We start from the raw sequence: 25,894 nt of genomic DNA on the forward strand, positions 1-25,894 counted from the left end.
TGATAATTTTGATGATTGTTTGAAAAGGATAAATGTTTGATGGTTGTTTGAAAAGAATGGAGTCTGTGGCTGGTTATTCTCTAGGAACTGTAATGTGTGTTAATGATTCAGAGGAGCTTTTATTGACTTCAGGGGGCTTTGGATAAATTTTGTGTTGTCTTCAGCTGAGACCCTGCCACAATTACTGGAGAAAATATTAGAACTGCTTCCAAGACTTACATGATGTAAAACTGCCTCCAAAATTGTGTCAGGTGGGACAGTTACTCCTGAGAAGACAGCTAGGTATCCACCTAAGAAAGGTGAGCTGGATAAATTCATGCTCAACCTCATTTTTTGTACCCTTAGCATATTGGCAGCCCAGAGAAGCACACAGCGTTATGTCTGTCTGATGGTCTAAGATCAGTGGGATAAGATGTCTCTTAACTATTTAGATGAGAAAAAGCTTGGTTTTGGGGTTGGGTTTTTTTTGAAGATAGTTATGACAATTACTTGAAACCACTTTCAGCCTCTCAGGCAGCAGTCCCATCCACTGGGATGTTACCTGAGTGGGAGAATGCCTACAAGCACATAGTCTGGCTGGAAAATGCTGGTGGCCAGTCTCTAACTACGCTAATTTTCTTAGAGACAATGCTGACTTAGGTTTTCCTTCATGTATTACTGTGCTACAGGCATAATGCAGAATTGAATTATTTTTGCAAAGATAATATTAACTTTCTGCATCCTTGACTCTGTTAAGTTACATTTTCCCTGCAGTTTCAGTTGTTTTTTTTTCCCATTCTCCCTTTTCCCTAAGCTGTCATGTAGTATTCCTTTACTAAAGCTGCCTCTTCACTACATTTTAGAGATGGGAAAAGTGACTATGGTAGAAAGGCTGAATCCTAACATACTAATATACTTCAGCAAAAATGTATTTGCAGGGTTTTGGAAGCTAAGTAAATGCAAGAGAATATTATATTTATAAATTACAATAATTATGTTCTTTTCTCTGGCCACAGCATATTCTTCTGGGGGTCCACCTGGGCCAAACATAACAGATGCAGAGGCATCTTTCGTAATCTACACTTTTCTAGATAAGAAAATGTTGTTGTGTGAATGTAACTAAATTTTTCTTGCCTGCAGTGACAGGTTTCTTTATCTCAGCCTCTTTGATGAGTACTAATCTGTTTCCTTTCATTTTTTCCGGAGTCTTAAAAACCTTGCTCTCATTGCTCACCCCAGGCGTGGCTTAACAGCTATCCAAAAGCTACGAGTTTACTGTATAGAATCTGCTCCAGGTAGGTCTGAAATGCAGACACTAAAGCTAGGTAGATTCAGGCTCTCAAAGGATCATATGTACTATTTGGATGCTAAAATGGGATTCTGCAGACTTCATGAAATGCAGTTACAAGTTCTTAAATGGTTTGCCATTTGGGGGAACTGAACCACTGTATTAAGGCTGATCTGAACAGAATTCAGGCAGTAGTGATTGCTAAGGAACTCCGCATGGTCACTTGGAGGGAGATTCTCTGGTCACTCAACAGTGATTTGCCCAGCTGGTTCATGAGGACCGAGGAGTAGCTTTCAAAACCTATCCAGCTGTCTTCGGCCAGGATGTTAGCCACTGGAAATTGGAGTGGGAATTGGGTTCTGGAGGAATTAGGGGCATTCTCGGGAGTAAAGGTGTGTTTGATTTTTCGTGAAGCCAAAATACAATTCTATTAAAATATTTTGCTTACCCGTGGTATCCAAAAAGCTGTATCCTGTTCATTCTCAACAACACACCAAAAGGTAATCGATCACACATGGCCTTGCCTGATTAGATCTGCAGTAAAATGACTGGGTGTTGCAACATTTGGACTGACATACTGCCATGTACTGCCTTTGAACTAAGAGGAGAATGAAAGTGCAAACGGTTGGTGCTTTGAACATTGAACCATTTCATGTCTGTGCTCATCAAAAATGCAAAGTGTCAATGGATGTTGTTAATGCCTGAAAGCTGCTGATTTGTCTGAAGGAGAGGATCTACGTGCTCCTGTTTCCTCTAAAGCATTCTAATGATGAAGAGTAACATGCAGAGACACGGATTTATGCAAATCTTACTTCAAAGAAGTCTTGCGTGCTAACCTCATGAAGCAGACTACCCTTCTGCAGTCACACGTGCTGTATGAATAAATAATTGATCCTACTGCAGAGCTCAGTGAGGTTTACAGAACCCAGGCCCACAGGAAAATAGGTTTGTCCATGGTGCCTTGTTCACGCTTGGGATTCAGCCATCTATCCCTAGCAAGAGGTGATTCTGCACTAATGTAAACCCCAGGGACTGGCAAAGAAAACTGCAATTTACATCCATTGGGCAGATCCTGTTTCCTGACAGGAATGGATTCAAGTTGGTGTGAATCGTAGGTTTTCCTTGTCCATGTTTTGGGTTTCTGTTAGAGCAGCTGACTCTACTTGCTGGTGGTTGAACGAGGGCTAATTCCAAATACAGATGAGGCCTGAGGTGATGCACCAGGTCTCCAGGAAATGAGGTGCTGAACACATTTCCATAAAGCATCTTTACTGCCTGATTGACAGAGCTGCATTGGCGGTGGCTTTGGAGGAAGCTTCTGGCCCCACATTCCTTGGTAGAAGAAAAGACGCTGCAATACAGGCTGGCAGCAAAGGGTCGGGAGGGAGGGGAGGGCCAGGATATCTGTTTTTTTTAAATGGGGAAAAATTAAGGGGAAAAAAGTCCTCTTTTATTCTTTTAATACAGTTCCCAGCAGGAAGATCAGGATAGGAGGCTCCCGCTTGCTCCAGATTAAAGGAACCCGCAGTTTCCGGGTGAAGAAGGGGGGTTCCCTTTCCAGCATTCGCCGGGCCGGCAGCCTAAAGAGCACCAAGTTATCACGGCAGGACTCAGAGTCTGAGAATGAGGAGCTGCAGCTGTCCCACAGCAGGGACACTGTCACTGATATAGGTAACTTAGACGAGTGGGTGGAAAGGGAGGGGACAATAGGCAGGACCTAAACTCTTGATGTGATTGCAGCAGAGCTAGAGATGACAAGAGACCCCCACCCCAGCAGGCTAGGAAAAACCAGAGTCCTCTTCAGGGACTGCCTGAACTAGGGCCTGGGAGGAACATGGTTCAAATCCTGGGTGCAGCGTCAGCTCCATCCACAGGTTGTCAACTCAGAGCTCCGTGTTAGAGCATGAACTCTTGGAATGCTGGTGCCTGCCAGCCAAATGCATGCTGTCTTTAGGGGAGCACATGCACATGTGTGTATGCACATACACACACCCCTAAATCATATGATTTAATGAATACGTGAGCTCATATGCATACATGATATTTTATTGTCCGTATTAACAGATAGGATATATATACAGACATGTACTTCATATTCTATGTAGCATATGATGTTATAGGCATGTTGTATGACATGTAATATATATATTCCTATATGTAGAACATAACATGTACATGCTGCATACTATATTTCTACATATTGGCATATACATATATTTTTACAGCTCACAGATGCCTTCCTTAGTCTTCAAAAGATGGATCCCCATATAATTATCTTATGGAAACTAAAAGTGCATCCTGCCATGAGAAATCTTCATCATGGTCGAACTAAAGGGGCTCCCTCTGCTAGTGGTGTTAACCAAAAACTACGGTTTGGATACATTTGGAGCTGAAATAACCTCCCAAGCTTAATGGTCATTTTTATGTTGCCCAAAAGATGCTTCAGTAGGTGAACATGGAGAGTGGGATTGCCTGTTCTGTAGGCTTTGGCAAGTCACAGTTCACTTAAAGAGGAGAAAGAAAGGATTAACCAGAGTTCATCCCCAGCCATCTCTTAACAGCATTAATGTTAGTATTATTGGAGGCCCAAAGGTTATGAAACGACTAGAGGAAACACAGGGATCAGTGAATTTCCCAGAGAAATCTCTCCCTTGCCTGAGTTCTCTAGAATAGTGTGCTAGAATCAGGATTTTTTTCCCCTTTCATCCCCATGACATTAGCAGTTTCCATGGGCAATTAGCAGTGACTTTGCCCATTGGCATTTCCAGTTGCGTGCCACTTCTGGTTGGATTTTTGTTGACATTTTTAACCACAGAGCCCAGTCAATGCAGATCACTAAACCAACCATTTGCAGCATCTGAATGGTGCAAAGAATTTTTTTCTGATGTTTTTCGTTTACCTTCTCCCCTTCCATTAAAGAAAAAAGTGGGGAGGGAGCAGCGTTTGCTACTGACAGGATGGCCTGTGAGCCGAGTCTAAACGGTTCTTGTAATTGTCAAGCCAGCATGATACAAGGATTGGGGAGGGGTGTCCAAACACAGTCTTTCCAGTGTGGCATATTCTGTGTACTCTGGTCTGTTCCCACAAGGCTGGCCTGGCTTACAAGTGCTGTCCCTAGTCTTTAAGCACATAGGGAGCAATAAAAACAACCACCTTTTGGGTATTTTTCTTTTGAAGAAGGGAGCCCTTGGAGCGCGAGCGAACCTAGCATTGAGCCCGAGGTGCTGAGCAACACAGGCACGGAGGAGAACTATCATCGGAACATGTCGTGGCTGCATGTAAGTATGAGTCGTTGGCAGCGCTCTCAAGGATGGCATTTTCAGTAGGAAAACCTTTGTGCTGGCAATAACCAGATCACAATCTGTGCTTTCTCCATGTAGCGTCAAGGATCTCAAGCGTAAGTAAGCTGCGGCCTTTGGAAGTCGTCTGTTTGCCATTTCTAAAATGGACTAAAACCAGAAAGTTTTTGTCTTGCTCCCTCTGTCCATTTCATATATTTAGTGCGTAAGGGAAAAGGGACTATTTCTCTCTAGGTGTGCAGGGACAGCTGAAAAATCCATTAGCTCAGTATCTTATTTCCAGCATGGCTAGTAGTGGGTAGTTCAGGAAGAGTAACAGAACGGGCTACAGTGTGAGCTGGGCTACCAGCTTCTGGGAAATGGCATTTTAGAAGCTACTAGAGCTGGAGGTTTTGTTGTAACCACTACGTTTACTAACTACCAGAAGATTTTCCCTCAGGGCGTTTTTCCAATCCCTTTTTGACCCCGCTTCTCTGTCAGGTTTGGAAATTCGAGTGTACTAAACTGAGCATGGCAGACATGAGAGTGTGTACTAGGTGATGAATTGCTAGAGGATAAAGGCATCTCCCTAGTTAGTATCTTAGGATAAATCATGGTGCCTTTGCTCAATGTGGGAGGATGCACGGACTCATAAATACAAGGCATAAACTGAAGGGAACTTGAGATGTTTGTCTCACTTTACATGTGATTAGCCTGCATAGGAGAAAGGAAGATTTGAAAAATCACCTGTTCCAGTTAATGCCACGCAAGTACCAATATCGCATGAGAACTTTGTCTTTTTGTTTGTTGGAAAGAAGGTGTGGGTGGATGGTCACTAAAACTACAGGCAAAACAAAAACCTGCTTTACTTAATGGTTGTGAGAAAACCACTCAAAAGGATCACTGGTTCCAGTTACTTCTATGCATGCACCAGCATTTCCTTTACCTGTCCTTTACAGCAGCCCAGAGCATGATGTCCTCACTCTATGTCAGTGTACTGTAACTACAAGTTATAACAGTGGACTAGAGGCTGGGTAGAGGCTATGCAATGCTGATGAGGTTTATACCATTTGCACATTGATACAACACTAGTGGCTTGAGTTATTCATGATTGACCCCAAAATAACATGAGGCCAGAACAGGCAGGCAAAGACAAGAATCCCACATATGCAGCGCAGATTTGTTTTAAATTAAGGTCCTGACTTTTTGGAAGCCTAAATATTTGAGGGTTGAGGGTGATGTGGCTGCCTTACTTGAGAGAGCCAGCAGACTGCAGCTCCACAGACAATAAGTGGATGGAAAAGGTGGGAGAGCCTCTTTCTGGTAGTTCTGGGTATTTCTCCACTAGGTTTGTGGGATGAAGAGAAGGATTCATAAAGGCCAGTTCTCACCTACAGTGCGAATGGCTTGGGGATCTCTGTGTGTTTTCCTCAGAGTGCTACCAAGTGGCTGGGTTTGTGTGTGACATGAAGACCAGTGTACAAAGAGCTGCTGGACTTAGTTCTGCTCCTCTGGGAAGAAACCCTCCGAGTTACACCAGAGAGCCATCACTGAAGTGTAGACTTACCCAAGGCTGTCTTTAATTAATTAGTTTAGGGACTAATAGCAGTGTTGCTGCAGCAAAGCAGGGCTCAAAATAGCTAAATGCCTAAATATTTACTCTGTTTCTTAGACAGGTTTTACAGCTCCTTGCTGCCATATGGCATCACCACTAGAAATAGTAACTGAGCCAGCTAACAGAAAGCTAGGCTGCATGGGCCTACCCAAGCACAGTGAGGGAAGCATATGCAGAACAACTGGCACAGTTTATTCCTACTTGAGAGCAAATGGAGACATTTCCTTTCCCATTCCTTGAAGGAAACTGACCCCCGAACCTGGTGGGTTTGCAGCTCTAATGATGATTGAGTAGTTGACAATCTCCAGCCTAAGCCCTTGTCTCAGTGTGGCGGTACAACAGCTTTTCTGCAAACTGAGAGAATACTGTTTTCCTCAGCCTTAATCTTGCCACCAGCCAAACATACACATCTACAGCAGCTCTGTCTCTTTGTCTGCTTTGTTAACACTGGTGTTTCTTCAGCCATGCCTAGCTAGTTTGTAAATCACTTGCAAGCATAGAGCTCTGTACAGACACACATACCTTCTCAAAAAGCTGTGTTGAGCTTCATGCCTCCCCAGCTAGGCTGTGGAAAAGTTAGTTTGACTGTCCCCATCACTGGCTGCCCTATGCCATTCTCTGTGTAACTCCCTTTTCTATAGGTAACTATTCTCTTTTTTTCTTTTCAAGGTTATGATCCTATTATGCAACCAGCAAAGTTTCATATGTACCCACATTGACTACTGTCACCCACACTGCTACCTCCATCACAGCCGGTCCTGTGCTCGCCTTGTCCGGGCCATCAAGCTCCTGTATGGAGACACAGTGGACTCTCTGCGAGAAAACAGCACATTGAACAGTGTGGCAAGAAGCAAAAAGCAAAAGGAAGTGAGTAGAGGCAAAAAGCAGAATGTTTTGGGGTTTGTCCGGGCAGATCATAATTACCTTCAGGGACTGCATAATGTACTCAAACAGTTCTTTCATGACAAATGAACACAGCCCTTCCTAATCACAGCTCTGCTGTAAAAAAACCTATTAAGTCATTTAGCATTATGGAAGGAACGTAATCTGTATTGATTGGGAAGAATCTTAGTTGCTGATAAGGTCATTTAAAAGCTTATAACCTGACTTTAAAATTAATGTTCTTTTATGGCTTCTACTTATCAGCCCCTGGAGTCCAGTCTCTTTTTTCATGTTTCTTCTCATCTGTTAATAAGAATCACTCTCAAAATTCTTGTAAAATCTTGCATAATTTCTTTCTTTTAGGTCTAAGCTCTCAGAGCTGTTCCAAGAGTTGTACACATTAGTCTTTAATGTTACAGTCTCTTTAGTGACGCACTTTTAGTGACCAGTTACAAGATTGTGCCTTTTTAGTGATATAAGTGGTGCCTTTAATTTCAGTGGAAATACATTTTTGCTTTCAGTAAAGTGCCCACCCAGGTACCAACTGAATCATGTCAACCGTTGGTTAATACTTTCATATTCCTGACCACAACAGACAGACTACAGTTATTCTGAATACTTGTCATGAGGGTGTCATTCAACTACTTTGCAGTAACATTGAAAACAAAAGTGTTCATGAAACTGTCATCAAGATTTCAGTGGGGTAAAGAGGCTATCATCCCTGTAAGTGGAAAATGAAGGGGTAGGAGACAATTTCATAACCTTTCTTCATCAACCAGCAGATTGTTTGTTTCCTGTGAAGTTAGAAAATCGAAGGGTATTTGTATGGAACAAAGCACAGAGCAGATGAAATAACAGATAATGATTCTGCTTTCCTCAAAACCCCCATATATTTCGTCTGACACAGAAAAGCAGTGTTTCACTTAGTTATTTAGGAAGAGAGGCAGTCATTTCCTCCACAGAAATCAGGCTTGAGCAGTGTTCATGAAAGGTAGCAAAAGAACACCGTGCATTACTGTGTGTTGTTTCATCTCCAACTTTGAATTGCAAGGCAAAGTGATACACATTTCATAATCCATCAAACCATCAAAGCCTTTAAGCAACAGCAAGGAAAAAAGAGGTTGGGGGACAATAAGGTTTCCTATAAACACATGCACCGTGTTTGTACAGACCTCATTGCAGGAGAGCAATTGATAACTTTTGAATTTTATGTAACAGTAGATTTTTCATCCCAGTTCCTCATGCTCTGGTATTCTTCAAGTGTTGTTATTCTCTGACTGCATGGGCACCATTTCCACATTTATCTGGGTTCCAGAGGAACCTCTCTTTTAGTCTCACAGCTTGCAGATGAAAGGCTGGAGGTAGCTGGAATATGCAGACCTGGCTACGTGCTCCATGGGGCTTGTGAGCTCTCTGATAAACGAGGACCCCTGAGTTAATCAGCAGGCTACTAGCTTGAGGAGAAGAGTCTGTGGCAACCTAGCATTCTGGGAAAAGTCCTTGCTGTTGTGAATAACGAACATAAAAAGGACTTGTCATTATCACTGTCATTGGCAATCTGCTAGGGACAACTCTCAGGCAGGCATGAGCTCAAGTCCTGAAATATGTTGTCACTTACGCTTTCTGAGGAAGAAGAGAAGATAAATGTAGCAGAGAGGAATCAGTATTGTACACACTAAACACCTCCGTTGGTAATTTTTTAGAGGGAAGCTGTAGACTTTTTACCTCTAACCTGCTTAAAGTACTGTTCTCCTGAAATACATGGGTGTGCCATCTGTGAAGATTACACAGAGCACATTCACGTTCCTCATTTGGTTTACTGGCTTCTGCCTTAAGCTTTTATTGGGAAAAGCATTGTTAAAAAGAGAAGAAAATTGGATGAGGTATGTCATCTCACTGATACTAGGCTGGTTGCCAGCACAGGAGAAGGCTTTGTGTTACAGCTCTGGTACTAGACAGCTTCTAGTGTATGGAAATTCCTCTTGTACATAATCTCCTCCCTTTCCACGTTTTGGGAAATCTAAATGTGAACTCCGCTTTCTTTTTTTTTTCCTTTCAGTGCTCAGACAAGTCGTGTTTGAGAACTCCTTCTCTGAAAAAGAGAGTGATCGATATCAACTTGGAAGGGAAGAAGGACTCTGGAATGTTAAAATACATCAGGCACCAGGTACTGACTAGGCCATGTGCTAGTTAGGGAGGCTGATACATAGATGTCAGGTTAGACTGCAACAAGAAGGAAAATGTATATGGCTCTCTAAGCCCGTGTGAAGAACTGCTGTTCCTGAATATCAATCAGTTCAGCCCTGCATGTTTTCCCCAGCTGGGTAATGCTAAATTTAAGCCTCTTAAGGTAACCCCGTCAAAGAATCCTTTAAACATGTAGCTCCATTAAATTGCAATCTGCATCTCTGGCTTCCCATAGCTACACATGCATCAAAAATGGGGATACAAAAAATTAAAATAAAAAAATTTTTTAAAAAATCCACAAATGTGTTTAAATACAACCTGTCAGTTCACAGCAATAGTTCTATTTGTTCTTTCTTGTTCAGTGTTTCTGAAGAAGCAATAGGCTCTTCACAGGCCTGTTCTTGGCAGTCTGTGAGATTTTCATGGATCTGTATCACTGTTTGTGCCCCACCTTGGGAGAGTTGGCTTTCATTTTGTCCTCTTTATCAGTGTTTTGGTGACATGAATGACTAGCAACAGACTCAAGGAACTAGCTTGCAAACACTGCTCTTTCAGTGTAGGCTGAAAGCAACGTTCTTCTATAGAGCATTATCTGAAATGGTTGAAACTAGAGGTTATCAGTGGGTAATCTGCAGACCAAAACTAGGGTAAAATTACTGAGTGTGTTGTTCACTGTGGAGAGTTTGCGCAGCTCACCTGTAAGGCATGGCTTGGTTTTTTGCAGGTAATGAGCCTCTCCCCTGCACCTTTGTCACTGCTAATCAAGGCAGCTCCTATCCTCACAGAAGAGATGTATGGGGACATCCAGCCAGCAGCGTGGGAGCTCCTGCTCAGTGTGGATGAGCACATGGCTGGAGCAGCAGGTAAGAGAACAAAACCACTTAGTATGGCTACCCTGGCTGCACAACTCACAGTAGATCACAGAGCCTTGCAAGACAGCTTTGTAGTGGAGGAGTCTTGACACCAAGGGTTTCTTGGGGGCAGTTTGGTTTTCATAGACCGTCATGTGTTTTTGTGCTCTGTACAAAAGAGGTGGTCAGAACGATCAGGAAGGCAATCTCTCAGACCGTCGTTGTGGTGGATGATTAGAGAGCATCAAAATTAGTATTTGTGTTTAGCTGAGTTTCTAAGCAGAGGAAACATAGTGTTTTAATCTGTCCAGAGTTTACTGAAGCATTTGGTATGTTGCCTCATGGAAATTGTTAGTACCAGTTGAGGGCGGATACAAAAACTGAGAAAGGGGATGAGAGTGGAACTGTCATAACTCCTCTGTTGTGCTGAAAGGAAAATTCTCATGTTGCATGGAGACAGCAGCATTGCTCAATAAGTAGTCTTATGGTATGGTATTCATCTAAATTTTCCATTTCCACTTGCTATTAAATTGTGCAGGTGACATTTGCTGATGACACATAGTTGAGAGGCATCTTTAAGACGGAAGAAGATTAGAACGTCATATACCTGTGAGAGTTTTACCTTGAAAAAGGAATTTCAGTCATGGGATGATTATGTCCTTGCAAACTAATAGGAAGAATTGTTCTGTTATGAGCTTGGATCTTCTCCCATGGAACTGATACAGGTTTGGAGGAATTCAGAGTATATCAGTTGGCCAGAAGATGACTGACTTACTGAGTAGAATTCAGCTGTGGAAACAATAAATACAGTCAGGATGTGTCAGAAGAGGTATTTCGTTAGAGATTCGACGTATTAATGCTGTTGTAAAGCACATTGTACAATGCTGGAACACAGCACATCCATGCACAATTCTGGTCACTGAAGAAAGACACATTTACATGGGACAGGTACAATGAAAGACTGTTAGGACAGGAGGAAGAATGAAGAGCCTATATGATGAGGGTATTTATTTAAATGGATTCAGGTGAAGACTGAGAAGGGGATACTCTTGCTCTCCATAAATACAGCAGACCGGGCAAGGAGGAAAAATTATTTAAGCCATGGTAGCATAAAGATGAATATGAACTTTTAATGACTTCTTTCATCTGGAAAACAGAAGATTTCTAACCACCAGAAAAGCAAGCAAATGCATTTAGGTTTAAGAGTTTGTGAAAGGGATTAGATGATGTGACTCAGGAGGTCCTTTCTAGTCTTATTGTCCTGCCCAAACACGCATAGCCAGTGTGTGCTAATGCCAGATGTTCAGAAATCATGAGCCCCAACCATAGAAACTGTGAACATCCCCCAGACACAACCCACAGATTGCTTAAATAAAGCATAAATTAAAGCAATCAAATTTGTTTGTAAGCCAATCTCCCACAACTTTCAAATTCTACCTTTCTCCTCCCCCAGCAGCCAAGGAAATGGCTTCTAGATTGCCATCTTCCCCAGATTTGCACATCTAAGGGAGCCATCTCAGGTGTTCTTACACTGAAGATTAAATTACAGGCATTTTTATCAAAAGCTGCTAACAATGCAAGCGTTTTGAAGTACTCCTCAGACATCACTCCCCTTTTCGTCACACTCCAATCTAACTTACCAGTCCTTCATTTTCCACAGCTGGCAACGAATTCTGCCTTGAAGTCATTGTTTGACTCCACATCTCATGTTCTTCATGTTTCTCTCACTTTCCGTCTGCTCCACCAGTACACAGTGCACTTCTTCAGCCCACAGGTCTTCTCTGTGCTCTCCCCTTCACCTTTGCCTTTCCCAGGCCAAACGTGCAGACAGGAAGAGGAAGGAGCAAAATAAAGAAGAGAAACAAGCTGCCTGAAACTGCGCTCCTTCCTCACCTTCAAGTCCCTTTCTGGGGGAATAATTTTGGATACTCTTTGTCTCTTATCAAAAACTTAACGTGGCTCACAGGGAAGGGAACAAAGCTTTGCCGCTCTTCCTGAGGAGTGCTAGCTGGCTGCTGCTCCAAAGCAGCTTCTGAGATACATCTTCCTCCTTCTCCCCTTCCTGAAAGGAGGATTAAAATCCATTTGAGGGTCTGTAGTAGCTTTTTTAGTAGCAAGTGATTTCAGCCCCAGCATAAATTACATTCATCAAGGTCAAAACCTGAAAACTCATGATGTTGCTATCCACAAGCTAGATAAAAAGAACTCCTGTGTCAGTGTACAACAGCACCATCTACTGACCTCTTCCAAGGCTGTATTTCTCTTTTTGGTTACTTCAGTATGAGCTCAGATTTTTAAATCAGTCCTACTAAGACTTGACATAGTTACATTGAAAATACCAAAGAGTAGAAAGTTCTCTGAGCTGGTGAAACAGGAGGGTCACTACAGATTTGGAGCAGGACTTTGAAGCAGGAACGGGAGCCTTCGCAGCGCAAGGCAGTCAAAGAGTGGCCTTGTTTTTCTGCAGATGTTCAGACTGCCTCCCATGGGCACAGCTCTCATGCCTGGCACCTTCTGAATAAGTGCTGAGGCAAGCGCGATGGCAAATGTCCTCTTTCTACTGTGGAGGAACAGCCACCAAATCTAGAGAAATTGTCTCCAGTGATCTGTGGTGAGCTACTCGTCAAAGAAGCCATGGACTCTCTGATACCCACTGAACTCCCACAGCAACACTGTTCCCCCTGCTTTTGTTTCCTGCTCAGTACCCCTCAGATATCCAGCTAAATTAATTGGCTTCCATCGGTCTGGAGTTGGACTACGTTTATATTCAGATACGCTCCAAAGAAACAACTATGGGCCAGCTCAAGTTCTATTGTGCTGTTTTCTACTGTGATCTGGTCCTTTGTCTCTCAATTCATAGCAACTCTGTTTTCTCTTGGAAGCAGATTGTGATCATTGCATGTGCCCATGTAACTAAAAACCTTTCCTTTTGGTTTTATCCATGAAAACAGACAGGTGAGACCTCTGCTGGGGCACTGCCTCCTGCTCTGAGGGGAAGGCTGAGCTTCTGTTAGACCAGCCTTTATTAATCATCACAGAAGTCACCTGGCAGTGGAATCTTTGAAAACCAAACTGAATTAGTCCTGGTACTTCAAGAGATGCTTCTTGTTTTAAAACAGTCATGACTGAGATTTCAGTGAGAAGAGCAAAACTGTGCTTTATTTTAAAAGCAGATTTTCCAGAACCTTTTACAAGCATCACACGTAACACTGTGTGGCTCCAAAAGGTGGAATCACACGTGCTTGGTTTCATGAAGCAGTACAATTTTCGCTAGGTCTGATAGACTGCTGATCTCATTTCTGGAGCCAAGATTAGTTTTCTTTGGTGGAGGTTTGTACAGCCGCAGTTTTTCTCTGCTGGATAAACACATTATTAAGGAAAAGAGATGATCAGATGTTCTTTCCCTGCAGCTGCCATGTTCCTGCTGTGTGCTGTGAAAGTGCCGGAGGCCGTTTCTGACATGCTGATGTCCGAATTCCATCACCCAGAGACAGTGCAAAGACTGAATGCCATTCTCAAATTTCACACGCTCTGGAGGTTTAGGTATCAAGTCTGGCCAAGGATGGAGGAGGGAGCACAACAGATCTTTAAGGTAGATAGGATGCATGAAACACAACGTTGCCATTTACAGCTTGCCTTGTGGGATAGATGTGTAATGGCACGCTCCCATGAAATTGCCTGAAAATCTGTTTAGAGAAAAAAATGGTTGTGTAAGTCATACTAGTGGGGGAGGTAATGTGTAGAACTCTGTATCAAATGGGGAGAGTGTAACAGGGACACAGGTCGGGAAAAACATCAGAGAAAGAAAGAAATCTGTGTCATACATAGTGTTACAGTGTAGTGAGATATGGAGTTGGGAAAAAATTGCAGAGGTAATTAATGTCTTGGGTACTTGTGCTCATATTTAATTAGCAGTACTGACGTTAATAATGGTCTACTAGTGGTCTACTACACAAACTACTTTTGTGGTTTTGTTAGATCCCTCCTCCAAGTATAAACTTCACTCTGCCTTCTCCTGTCCTGGGAATGCCATCTGTGCCAATGTTTGACCCCCCCTGGGTCCCTCAGTGCAGCGGGAGTGTGCAAGATCCTATAAATGAAGATCAGTCGGTAAGCAGAGACATTGTGAGAGTAAGCACTGTTTTTATTCTGTAGCGGCATGGGGGAAGCTAAGGCCAAAAGATGTGGGCTAAACTCTGAGTTTTCTTGTCTTCCTCAGCTGGGAAAAATCTAGTATGCTGTCCATGTAGGGCACACAGAATTTTCTACATGGGCATAAGGCTTTTGTGTTTGTTCACTGAGGTACTGTACTGCGTATCATACCCCTGTGAGAGACAGTAACTCAGATCTTAGGAGCACAGAGCACACAGCTGTTCTCTCTCCAAGAGAAGATTAGTTCACTTGAACTGTCTGACAGACCATTTTGTCTGCACTGGTTCATGTGGTGTCTCTTGGGAGAAGTCTGCACCAAGAGGAGTCTCCTGGTGAATCTGTTTAGCTAGCACTAGTCTGATTTGTATTTAGAAACTGAGTTGCTGAGTGTCACTGAGGTCTCTGGCAGAAAACGCAGGATGTGTGCATCTTAACTAACAGCTTCAGGCTGTGTTTCTTCTCTTTTCTTTCTAACAGAAGTCATTTTCAGCCAGAGCTGTATCACGTTCCCATCAGCGAGCGGAGCACATCCTGAAGAACCTGCAGCAGGAGGAAGAGAAGAAGCGCCTGGGCCGGGAAGCCAGTCTCATCACTGCCATTCCCATCACTCAGGAGGCCTGCTACGAGCCAACCTGCACACCAAGCTCAGAGCAGGAAGAAGAAGGTGTGCTCCAGGGCCAGGAACTGCATCCCAGGAACCTGAGAGCACCTGCCACCAACATAGAGCACTGCTTAGGGGTGTGATGTCCAAGAACATTGATTGTTAGTGTTAGGAAAAGCACCTGCTTTGGTGTGCTCAGGAATGAAATTTGTCTTTCCTGACTTTAACCCTTAAATAATTAAAGGGTGGGAGGAATTACCCTTTGGCAGTATCTGTCTTAAGACACATAGCTTAGGATAGGCTGAATTGTCCCTGGAGTTTTCTACCTTTATGGTGACTAGGCGGGGAGCCTAGATGACCAGCTCAACCTCAGTACCAAACTTGTAGATGGCCAAAGTTACATGATATGAGTCATGAAAAGCGTAGTCTTTGAGTGAGGATTTTAATTGGTTCAGGCTAACAGAGCACAAAGATTTCATTAAAGCATGCCAAGGTATGTGCCATTAGGTGAGTACAGTGATTTTCTGATCTAAACATACATTGGGAAATCTGTGAGCAGAAATCCCAATTCTTAGGAAAAACTAAGCACCAGCAACCATGATGGTTAACAGGATGTAGAAGAAAAGAAGTATAGAGCCGATTCAGTTACAATGTGACTCACCAAAGCACTGAACACTCTTACAGAACAATGCTCTGCTGGTTCCCAAAGCATGAGCAAATTACCTATCTGACTGATCTTTATAGATTTTAAATTGTGCCTTTTGAGTGTTACCTGACTTGAACTTTCAATGTTCCAACTTGGTTGTAAGTGCTGTCCTTCAGAAAGTTCGTTTAAGTCTGTCAGTTGGATCTGGATTGACATTTCCGGTTCTCTTTGTCAGTAGAAGAAGTTGCCAATTTGGCCTCCCGCCGCCTTTCTGTGAGTCCTTCCTGCACCTCCAGTACATCTCATAGGAACTACTCTTTCCGCCGTGGCTCTGTCTGGTCAGTGCGGTCAGCCGTCAGTGCAGAAGGTGGGTTGACTTCACTTTGGAGTATCCTTTCCTAGGATTTCATTCACTGGAAGCCTTTCCTATTGACCCATAAAGCTAGTGGCATTTCCTTTTGCTGAATGTATTCCCAAGCTTGAGCGACTTTATAATAAATTACTGCCCTGAATTATTTTATTCACTCCTGCTGTCACAATGTCTTCCCTTACTTCTCATGTTTCATTTACAGAGTAGTGCCACAGAGTGCACTCTGGCTGAAAAATGGTAACGAAATGGGATTTCATCAAAAAGAAAATGGGTTCCGTACAAGAAGAGAAATGTAGATTGGAAAAATATATATATACAATAAAAATTCTTGATCAAGAAGTTGGCTGGCTGGCTCAGTTTCTTCTTGGAGATAGCAGTAAACCTGCCATGCTTGCACAGTGATCAGACAGCCTATCATTTTGTTCTGTTTGTATAGCACCGAACGTAAATGTTTATCTTAACTGAATAATCCCATGGCTTATTCACTAACGCTCACCTTCTACTCTTACTGCTCCAGATGAAGAACACACTACAGAGCATACTCCAAACCATCATGTGCCACAACCACCTCAAGCTGTGTTTCCAGCATGCATCTGTGCAGCAGTGCTCCCCATTGTCCATTTGATGGAAGATGGAGAAGTCCGAGAGGATGGCGTAGCTGGTACTGATCTAGATTAAACTTCACATGATTCTTGCTCAAGGGTGGCAGAACCTGCCGGCACTTTGAACAATGGCTTACATCTGTTAGGTGCCATAACTAAAGTGGAAAAGAGGTGTAACACAACCTTGTATTTGCTCACAGTTCATGCTTCCTAGAAGTAGTATGTGCTATATATTGTTATGAGTATATATGTTAAAAAGCTTATGAATAATCTATTAAATCTTCACAAACTATTTGAAAGTAGACTCATAACAGAAATGTGACTTTGTAGGGTTTTTCCTTTTTTCCTCCATTATTTGTGTTTGGTTTTGAGGGTTTTTTTCTCTTTTGGGGCCCTAAAAAAGCCCCCAATTCAAGAAAGATTTTGAGAAGCTGGAAAGGGTCTAATAGGGGAATACCAAGATGGTAAGAGGCTTAAAACAGGTGTTCTGTGAGAAGTGATTGCAGAAGCTGGGCTTGTTTGGTGTGATGAAAAGGAAACAAAGAGTTAGAGGAATTCTAACTTAGAGGTTGCAAATTGGGAGGTTCAGGTTAGAAATTTGGAAGGTACTTCATAACCAGGAGCATAGTGCAATCTCCATGGATTCCCCATCCACAGCAGTTATCAAGCCTTGGCTAGTCAAAACCATGGTTTACATAATCTGGTGTTGGTGACAGTCCTGCTCCAAGCAGGGCTTGGACTAGAGATCCCCAGAGGTCTATTCCCACCAACATTTCTTTGATCCTATGACAAATGGAAAGCCACCTATACACAGCTTGAACATTTCATTTCTGGTCTGTCATCTATTTGTAAAGTAATAATGCATTTCTTCTGTATTTGTTTCTCTAAAATGTTTATAGATGGTGGACTGTTGCCCTTCCTTCCTTTCTCATCACTCATCATGTCAGCTGACTGCACATTTAACTTTCTGTTACATTTTGTATTCAGTTTTGGGTGGGTGTAGTCAGCCACCTAAATAATGTACGTGTCATTTTGTGATCAGGGACTGAGTACTGAAAAAAAAAAAAAAAGCATAATTCTCTGTTGTTAATCTTCACAGGATTGCAGTTAATTATACTTTGGATAGTTGATCATCAACACAATTCCCTGCTGACTATCTAATGCTATTTGCCAATAGCAGATAAAATCACTTAATGAACCACCATGAAATTTAACTTATATGCATGAACAAAAAGTATATCAATTTATGTTTTTTTAGTTGCCAGGTTTGTCCATCTGGAGTTGTGAAACCAAACAGTTATTTCTTTATTATTCCTCTGACTACAGTGGTGAAGTGCTTCCTGCCACATCAAACAGTAGCTAGGGAAGGTTCAAATATTAGACCTATCGTTATTGCTTGAGATGACTGGACTGGTGACCAGGAATCCTAGTGCCTCATAGAGGCTTCTGTGTGTTTCAGTACAAAAATGACAATTGTGGTAGAAGGTTAGGAACTTTTGCGTCTAAGTGTACCAGTTCAAGGCTTTTCCAAGGGAGACAATTTTGACTTTGTTTTCTTTCTCTCTTACAGTAAGCGCTGTTGCTCAGCAAGTCCTGTGGAACTGCTTAATTGAAGACCCCTCTACCGTTTTGCGCCATTTCCTTGAGAAGCTCACAATCAGCAACCGACAGGTAAACTCCTCCTCTCCCCCGTGGTTGTATGTACTGCTTAGAGCAGGGGAGCACCGCTGCGAGCAGAATCAACTCTGTGGGAATCACTGGAGAAGAACATTTGCTATTGTAACGTAGCTCAAAGTCTTTTAGGCCATATCATCAGTTGGCTTCAATCTCTGTCCACTAATGTAAATGGGACATAGCTGATTTACCACCACTAAGGATCTGACTTGCTCTAAGCCAAGCTTTGAACAGCTGCTTAGTGAAGCACAGCCCTTTCTATCTAACAGGCTGTATTGCCTCACCCATGCCACTCTGTTCAGCTTTCTCTCCCTGGCTTATTAGAGCATTTTCTAGTGTCACGGCTAAGCTTTATGGAAGAAAGGCATACCAGTTCTGACTGGATGAAAGGCAGTGAGACTCTCCATACCACTTTCTCAACTGCCACTTGGTGTACGATATCAGTAATATCACTGTCCTCATTTTCCAAGCCACCACCTAAGAACTGACTACAAAATTAGTATTAAACTTCAAGAAAGGCCAGGAAAGGCTGCTTTTCAGTTCCTTGAATAATCAGGTCTCAGTGGCCTCACTTCTCAGCCATAGTCCCCAAAGCTTCCATTTAAGTTCAGAGGGTCGCTTCTGTTTGTTTAATCTTTGAGAAGGAAGCTATATGCTGTCCAGCCTCGGCGGCCTCTGAGCTAGCACAGCCTGCTGTTTTACCATCTCTTCATAAGCCTACTATAACCGTGAGTACAGAACACAGAGAACAGGTGTAGTTCCTTGGAAGCTTTCAGCAGATGTGTCATAGGCATGGGTTGTCCTATGCATATTCATGCTCCTAACACTAGCTCAAATCTGCTGTGGGTTAAGAGGATGAGGGCCACAGAAGAAATTCATGATACGGTCTGTCTGTCCTTAGCTGACAGTGAGATTCCTTCCCCTCTACACCCCCTTCCCACCATAAGAAATGTATTAGTCTACATTTAAAACAGGCAGCCTCTAAAGGAAGAAAAGTTAGATTCTGCCCCCACCTCCTACCCAGCAGCCACAGCTATTGAGTTGAGCTGAACTAGATTTCACAGATCATCCAGGTAGTCACTTGTTGTGATAAGCAACATAGGGATTATCACAGGGAGAGGAGTGCAGAATCAAGATGCAACAGTCGGTACAAATTGCAATAGGAGGTATTGGCCTCTCAGATAAAAAAGAAAGACATTGACCCAGGTGCTGTGCCCTGGGCCTTATTTGGGAAATTTGGGAGCAGTCACAAGCATATAGTTTTACTTCATGCACCAAGAGACAGAGCTGAACAAGGGAGTATGGAAAAATGGGAAGAAACAAAACCAGGGAGGACAAAAGGGAGAAATCCATTCTCCATTCTGTGAGGGAAAGAAAAACCATTTGCTCTTCTTCCAGGATGAACTGATGTATATGTTAAGGAAGCTTTTGTTGAACATTGGAGACTTCCCTGCCCAGACATCTCATATCCTCTTTAACTACTTGGTGAGTAGCTTGTGGGTCCACTGTGCAGCCCAGAATCTCACCTCTTCCTGTACCTGTCCTAAGAAGTTAATGTCACAATCTGCAAGGAAATAAATGCTCTTAACTTTTCCTTTATAGCCTCATACCTGCTTCTGGCTGTGCGTGCAAGTCACCATGCTTATACCAGCCTTTCATTCCTTCTAGGAAGAGGAAAAGGAACCTTTAACTTTTTATTAAACCCCTAAGCAACCTGTCATGGATTTCTGAACTGAACCACGGACAATGAGTTGTAGACCAATAGAGGGATCCTAGTGCCAGAAACCTTTAATTATTTTACTTAATTTTGATTCAGAAAGTGCTTTGCTCTTGGGCAGTCCTATTGGAGCAAACCTAGTAGCTTCTTTCTAGACTGTGGAAAATGCATTTGCTGCAGTACTTTCAGTTAGGAGATGAAAAAACAGACGAGATGTACGCTACTCCAGGAGCCCTCTGTTGTTTGTGAGTTGGCTATGTAGCAGCACATCAGAGTGGAAGGCATAGGAATTCTCTTACTGCAGAGGTTGTCCCTTTTCCTCATCTACAATGGCTTTTAAGGCTGGGCAGCAACAGTACTTTTTGCCCCCACCCCTCATCCTCTCTAGAAAAAGGAATAATAGTACAGGCAGATTGTTCTGTAGTAGGTATAAACTTTCAGGATGCAGGTTCAATGAGTTTATCCCTCTGACTGAAGAGAGGTAGAAAAACAATATTCTTGTTCCGTGTTTATATTATGCTCTGCACAGTTAAGCATGTGTATAACCTGATACTCCTCTTACTTATTACCTGCAGGTAGGACTGATCATGTATTTTGTACGCACTCCGTGTGAATGGGGCATGGATGCCATTTCTGCCACACTTACCTTTCTTTGGGAAGTGGTGGGTTATGTAGAAGGACTGTTCTTCAAGGATCTCAAACAGACTATGAAGAAGGAACAATGTGAAGTGAAGCTGCTGGTGACTGCCTCAATGCCAGGTATAAGAAATGAGTCTTTAAATCTCCTTCATTTCCAAGTTCATGACCCCCTCTACCAAAAAGGAGATCCATCAGAACTGGATTAGAAAAAGACCTGCTACAAATGGCTGCATATTCTAAGTCAGTTTTCCTTGAGTTGAGGATTCAGTCAGTAAATTGTACCTCTAATTCCCTGAGATTCAGAAAGCCACTTTAAGAGCTCTAAAAGAAACAAACAGAAAGTGAATTAGAACAGTCTTTTCAACCCAGAGCTTCGTGCCAGTTGGGCTGTGAAAGGCTGGCGGGACGATCATTGTAAGACTGTATCATTCAGACTCAGTTTGACTTGATGCCACTTCTCATTTAAGTCTTGAGAGAGCCCAAGAAGAGCATGTCACGAGTCAGGCAAGAGATATCTTGCTGAAAAACAGATTTGACCTTTTAGGTTTGTTCCTTCCTCAGTGACGGTTGCTGATAAAGCCAGCTCAATCCTTTAGGAACAGATCGATTTCTCATTAACTGTAGAAGTGTGAGACTATGCTAACAGTACATAATGCATTCCAGACAGGACCATCGTTGTTTGTCTGCCCAGGAATGAATTTTAACTATCACTTTTCCTCCATGGGCAGTCTTTTGAAATTGAGTTAATTAAAGAGGCCAGGGAGAATGCAACTGCTTTTCTTCCTTTAGGCACAAAGACCCTTGTTGTGCACGGACAGAATGAGTGTGACATCCCAACTCAGTTACCAGTCCACGAGGACACACAGTTTGAGGCTCTTCTGAAGGTAAGAGTGAGTTTTTGAACCAGACAAACTGCTTAATAGTGCATTTACCTGCCATACCTGTATGCTAGCAATAGATTCTGCCTGATTGTCCTGTTTCAGTGTGGGAGAGAGAAGTTTTCCTGTAACAGCCATTTCTGTCTCCATATGAGGAGAGCTTGGTTGCAAGAAACAGGATCCTATATTAAAGATAATAGAAATGCCCTGACCTCACAGACAGTCAAAACCCCACAAATGCAACTACATTTGAAGACACTGCAGTTTGTTGGGTATTTGCTGTATACTGTCCTTTGGATAAATACATAAATCATTTAAATGTTTGGTTTTATCAACACTAAAGACTAAACAGAATGATCAAGATCAGAGCGGAAATGATGGTTCAGTAGCCACAATGATATCTTGGGATCTGGGAGATGTGAGGTCAGTTCCCCCTTCTGCCAAAGATTTCCTAGATGGCCTTAACTGAGCCATATAAGAAACAGATTTGTAAAAGCCTTCAGTTTGGCCAACTATGTTAAATTTTAATGGGAATCACACATCTTAGTGCTTTGAATGATCTGAACTTTAGTGTCTCTGTATATCACCTATTACTAAAGCTTGATAAATACGTAGTATGGAAATGGAAGCTGCAATACCCATGTGGCTCATATAGCCAGACAAATATGTGTGATATGAAGACATTGAAATAAGTAACATCAGTCTTCAGGACTGTGGTATCAGTATGCCTTGATTATCACAAACATACAGATGTACTTTATGGTTAAAAACAGAAGTTAAGAATTAATGCCAGAAGAGCGTACCAGCCTGACTGAGGCATGCAGGTTTGTGCCTTTATACATTATTAGCTGGATATTCTTCTTTTGGATGTTGTGATCTTTGTACAAGACAGCTAATAAGTAACAGGATATTTTTCTTTCTTCTTCAGGAGTGTTTGGAGTTTTTTAACATACCTGAAACGCAATCTTCTCATTACTTTTTAATGGATAAGCGATGGAATCTTATTCATTACAACAAGGTAAGGCAAAGGTCAGGTCTTTCTATCTCGTCCCTTTTTAAACATTGGCGTTATCTAAAGGAGAACAAGCAGCCCATAAACAGAATTCTGTCCTGTGGGCACCACATCTTGGGTGTTTAGTTGTGTGTGGTGAAAGATTGGAGTTTGACAGAAGAGGGAAGAAGCAGAAGTGGAGTCCCTTCCTCTTAAGTCATTAATGTCTAGCTTTCTTAGAAAAGAGCAAATTTCTCTTCTGTTTATGCTCTTCCATGATGCCTGACACTGTCTGAAAGCCCCTATCCAAAAGCTTCAGAAAGCGCTAAAGGGCCTTTTATTCAGTTCTGTTGAGTGATGCTGTTACGATTGCATTTGTTTAAAATACACTTGTTTCCTTTCCTGGCAGACCTATGTCCGTGACATTTATCCTTTCCGGAGGTCAGTTTCTCCCCAGCTCAACCTGGTGCAGATGCATCCAGAAAAAGGTCAAGAGCTCATTCAGAAGCAGGTATCTTACTGTTACCAAACACCTCTGCCCAGAAACAAACCCTGTAAATAAACCTTTCTTTTTCCTTTAAAGGCCTTCACTCATGCTGCATGCAGATAGGGAACTTTGCTGGAGAAGTAGCAATTGGCATGAAATCTGCCCTGGTGCCATTGGACAGGTGTATGGTATTTTGAGAAGAGTCAAAGAATGCAATGTGAATTCCTTCCCGCTCTCTCCAGCCAGCTTCTTTTAGGCAGATCATTTTGCATTCTCCTACACTTGGCCAGAAGAGCTTCAGTTTGTCTCAGCTTCAAAAGTCGCTTGCTCCTTTCTTTAACATGACCTCTGCCTCTTTAGGAACCCATTTAAGACCTTTTCTTCTCAAGTCTGCCTGGCTGTGGAGCAGGAACTATCCTTTCTACCTTCCTCTCTGTCCTCTCACTGTAAAGAATGTTACCTGCCTCTTCCTTGTCCTGCTCTCAGATGCTAGTCTTACCATAGCTACTCCCAGAGGCACAGCTGTATTGACTGTTTCATCAGGGGAATATCTGCCCTCAGAAGAGCACTGTCCTCCCTATCTTCCAGCCTCATGACCCAATAATCTGTCTGATCCTGCTAATGTTCTGCAGCTCCCAGGAGCTCTCCCTTAGGAACTAAACCCTCACTAAAATGGCAGGGCAGTGCCTTTAATGTGCTGCAAACCCCTGCAAGTATCATTTCTTTAGACAGTAAGACAATGGCATTGAGCTCACTCTGCCTGTAGAAGCCACATGCTCTGTTTTCCACAGAAGAAAATTTGTCTCAGTAGCACAGGGTTGAGTATTTAGGGAAAAGTTGCTCTAGCTGTATCTGCAAAGGATGATAATAAGCAGGAAATAAAAAGAAGGGGGAATGTGGTTAAACTGTATGAGTTTGGTATTAACTGTTGTATTATTCTAGCCAAAAAGCAGCCACTGTAGTTGAGTCCCTGGCAATGTGAGTTCAGGGACAGGAAAATATCATGAGGAATGGTTATAAAAAGCAGCTATAAAGCTGCTTAAGAGGGACTAGCAGCTAAAATAATGGAGAATGTAGTTAGTGCTCTCTCATATGTGTATGGTACAGAAGAGGGAAATATTTCATGTGCTGCATTTGTCAGTAGAAAGTCTATAAAAATCTGAAATTACTTGGGATCATTTTGGTTGCTTCTCTGGCAGAAATTATTCTCACTGTGGTTCTAGAAGATGTGTCCCATAGATCAAATAAATGAGTTTGATATGCCCTACGTGACCCTAAAAGATTAAAATTCTATTTAGAGTACTTAAAGGCCAACATATTTCTAAGGTAAAACTTAAATCAAGCATCTACCGGCCTGTCTGTAGTCATGCTAGAAGTTGCTGGACAACATCCAGCTTCAGCAAAGAAAACAGCACTGTAGAGTCTACCCACAGAGCAGCAAGCCGTGGAAAAGTACTTTCTTTACTGTTGATTGATTGAGCACCCAATTCTAAGCTGAGTGCACTTAAGAGCAAGGTCATAGCAACTGCAGGACGTGAGAAGCTGAGCTTTGTCATGTGTTAAGCCACATGCTTCAAGTTTTGGCTTCATCCCAGTAGCTAAGGGCTGTCTTGAAACTGCTTCCAAAGACAGTTGCTTCTACTACTGAGCATCACTCTGCCTTATGGTTACTTTTAGCATCGAAATAAAATAGCTAGCCTGACTAGTCCTACCAGTCAGAAGTTCAAAGGAGGCTGGCAGAATGAAACTCGGTGTCCCAGTTGGTGTAAACCAGAAGTGATAATCTGAAGTCAGCAAGACTTTGCTTGTTTACAGTGACTCAGAATCCGGTCTGCTTTTTTTTATTGACTACTTTTCTTTTGCAACTATACATACAGTTTCTATGGCCGGACATGAGCCAGCCTCAACCCAGAAGACAGATAACCATTCCAACCTCATGTTGACTATAGTCTAAGACCTTGCAGAGAGCAACTGCAACTGTATGGCTTTCAGTTTGGAGTTGGTTTACGTCTGACCGCCTTGGGGCTCACACTGGCAAAGCTTACATTGATCTACAAAAGGTGGCACAGTTGCAAACTGTTTGGCAACCACTCAGGGTCCTCCACAAGACTGAAACAGAAAGTGTTGTTAAAACCTCTTTTACAAACATGATCCATCTTTGCTGAGCTGGGCTGAAGAACAGTGGTTACACAAATTCTAGCAAAAGGGTGCAGCACTAGCCCTGTGAATTTCAACAGGTTCCTCTAGGCCATGAGTGCAGCATCCCTCCCATCAGAGGAAGCCATGGTGGCTAACCTAGAAAAGTGCATATATGTTGTAAAGAACTTTTTGATCAGGCCGATCCTGATCCTTGTCTCTTTTTCTCTCAGGTGTTCACCCGCAAGCTAGAAGAGGTGGGGCGGGTGTTGTTCCTCATATCACTGACACAGAAAATCCCTACTGCCCACAAGCAGTCCCATGTATCTATGCTCCAGGAAGACCTCCTCCGCTTGCCTTCATTTCCCCGAAGTGCCATTGATGCCGAGTTCTCACTCTTCAGTGATCCCCAAGGTAAGGCCTTTTGATAGCTTTCTCTGGTACAGGGCCCAGAAGGTTTCTGTGAGGCACTTCATTTGCCTTAGAAACATGCAGGTTCCATTTGCCTTAGAAACATACAGACTTGTAGCATTATGAAAGCTGATAAATCTCTTCCTAGGGAAAATGATACATAGCTGTTGATTTGTAAGCACAACAGCAGAAAGGGCTTTGCTGTTAGAGGACTCCAGACAAAGCTACTTTCTTTGGACCCAAATGAGAATAAGTTATAATTATGTATTAAAATTATGCATGAAACTACAGCTGGAATACTGTAGCATAACTGCACCTAAAAAGGATTGCTCAGAGTCCTTTGCCATCCACTTTGAGGAAGCAATGGTCTTCCAATGAAGATTGGGCAAATTCTGCAGCAGGGATATAGAAACAGCCCTCTTTTTAGAACCTTTGCTCTGAAAGTCAAGTAGGGTTTCCAGCCGGACTTGGGGATTAAACAGGCCACTGTTGCAGGATGGTAAGCACTGG

General features: G+C 42.6%; 1 protein-coding gene across 1 annotated transcript in view; it reads left to right on the forward strand.

The window, feature by feature from the left end:
* The window catches only part of LOC104083239 (protein unc-80 homolog), a gene marked incomplete at its 5' end in the record, with an annotated part of 109,269 nt that overhangs the window by 43,788 nt on the left and 39,587 nt on the right, over positions 1 to 25,894 (forward strand). Inside the window, 17 exon segments of the mRNA XM_009586655.1 lie at positions 2,735 to 2,938; positions 4,445 to 4,545; positions 6,830 to 7,027; positions 9,102 to 9,209; positions 9,954 to 10,092; positions 13,491 to 13,672; positions 14,059 to 14,190; positions 14,710 to 14,896; positions 15,718 to 15,846; positions 16,367 to 16,510; positions 18,022 to 18,122; positions 19,524 to 19,610; positions 20,418 to 20,601; positions 21,271 to 21,365; positions 22,288 to 22,377; positions 22,760 to 22,861; positions 25,207 to 25,387. Coding sequence (XP_009584950.1) covers positions 2,735 to 2,938; positions 4,445 to 4,545; positions 6,830 to 7,027; positions 9,102 to 9,209; positions 9,954 to 10,092; positions 13,491 to 13,672; positions 14,059 to 14,190; positions 14,710 to 14,896; positions 15,718 to 15,846; positions 16,367 to 16,510; positions 18,022 to 18,122; positions 19,524 to 19,610; positions 20,418 to 20,601; positions 21,271 to 21,365; positions 22,288 to 22,377; positions 22,760 to 22,861; positions 25,207 to 25,387 — 2,364 coding nt within the window.

The sequence above is a fragment of the Fulmarus glacialis genome, unplaced genomic scaffold, assembly GCF_000690835.1.
Source record: "Fulmarus glacialis isolate BGI_N327 unplaced genomic scaffold, ASM69083v1 scaffold26731, whole genome shotgun sequence".
Classification (NCBI taxonomy): domain Eukaryota; kingdom Metazoa; phylum Chordata; class Aves; order Procellariiformes; family Procellariidae; genus Fulmarus; species Fulmarus glacialis.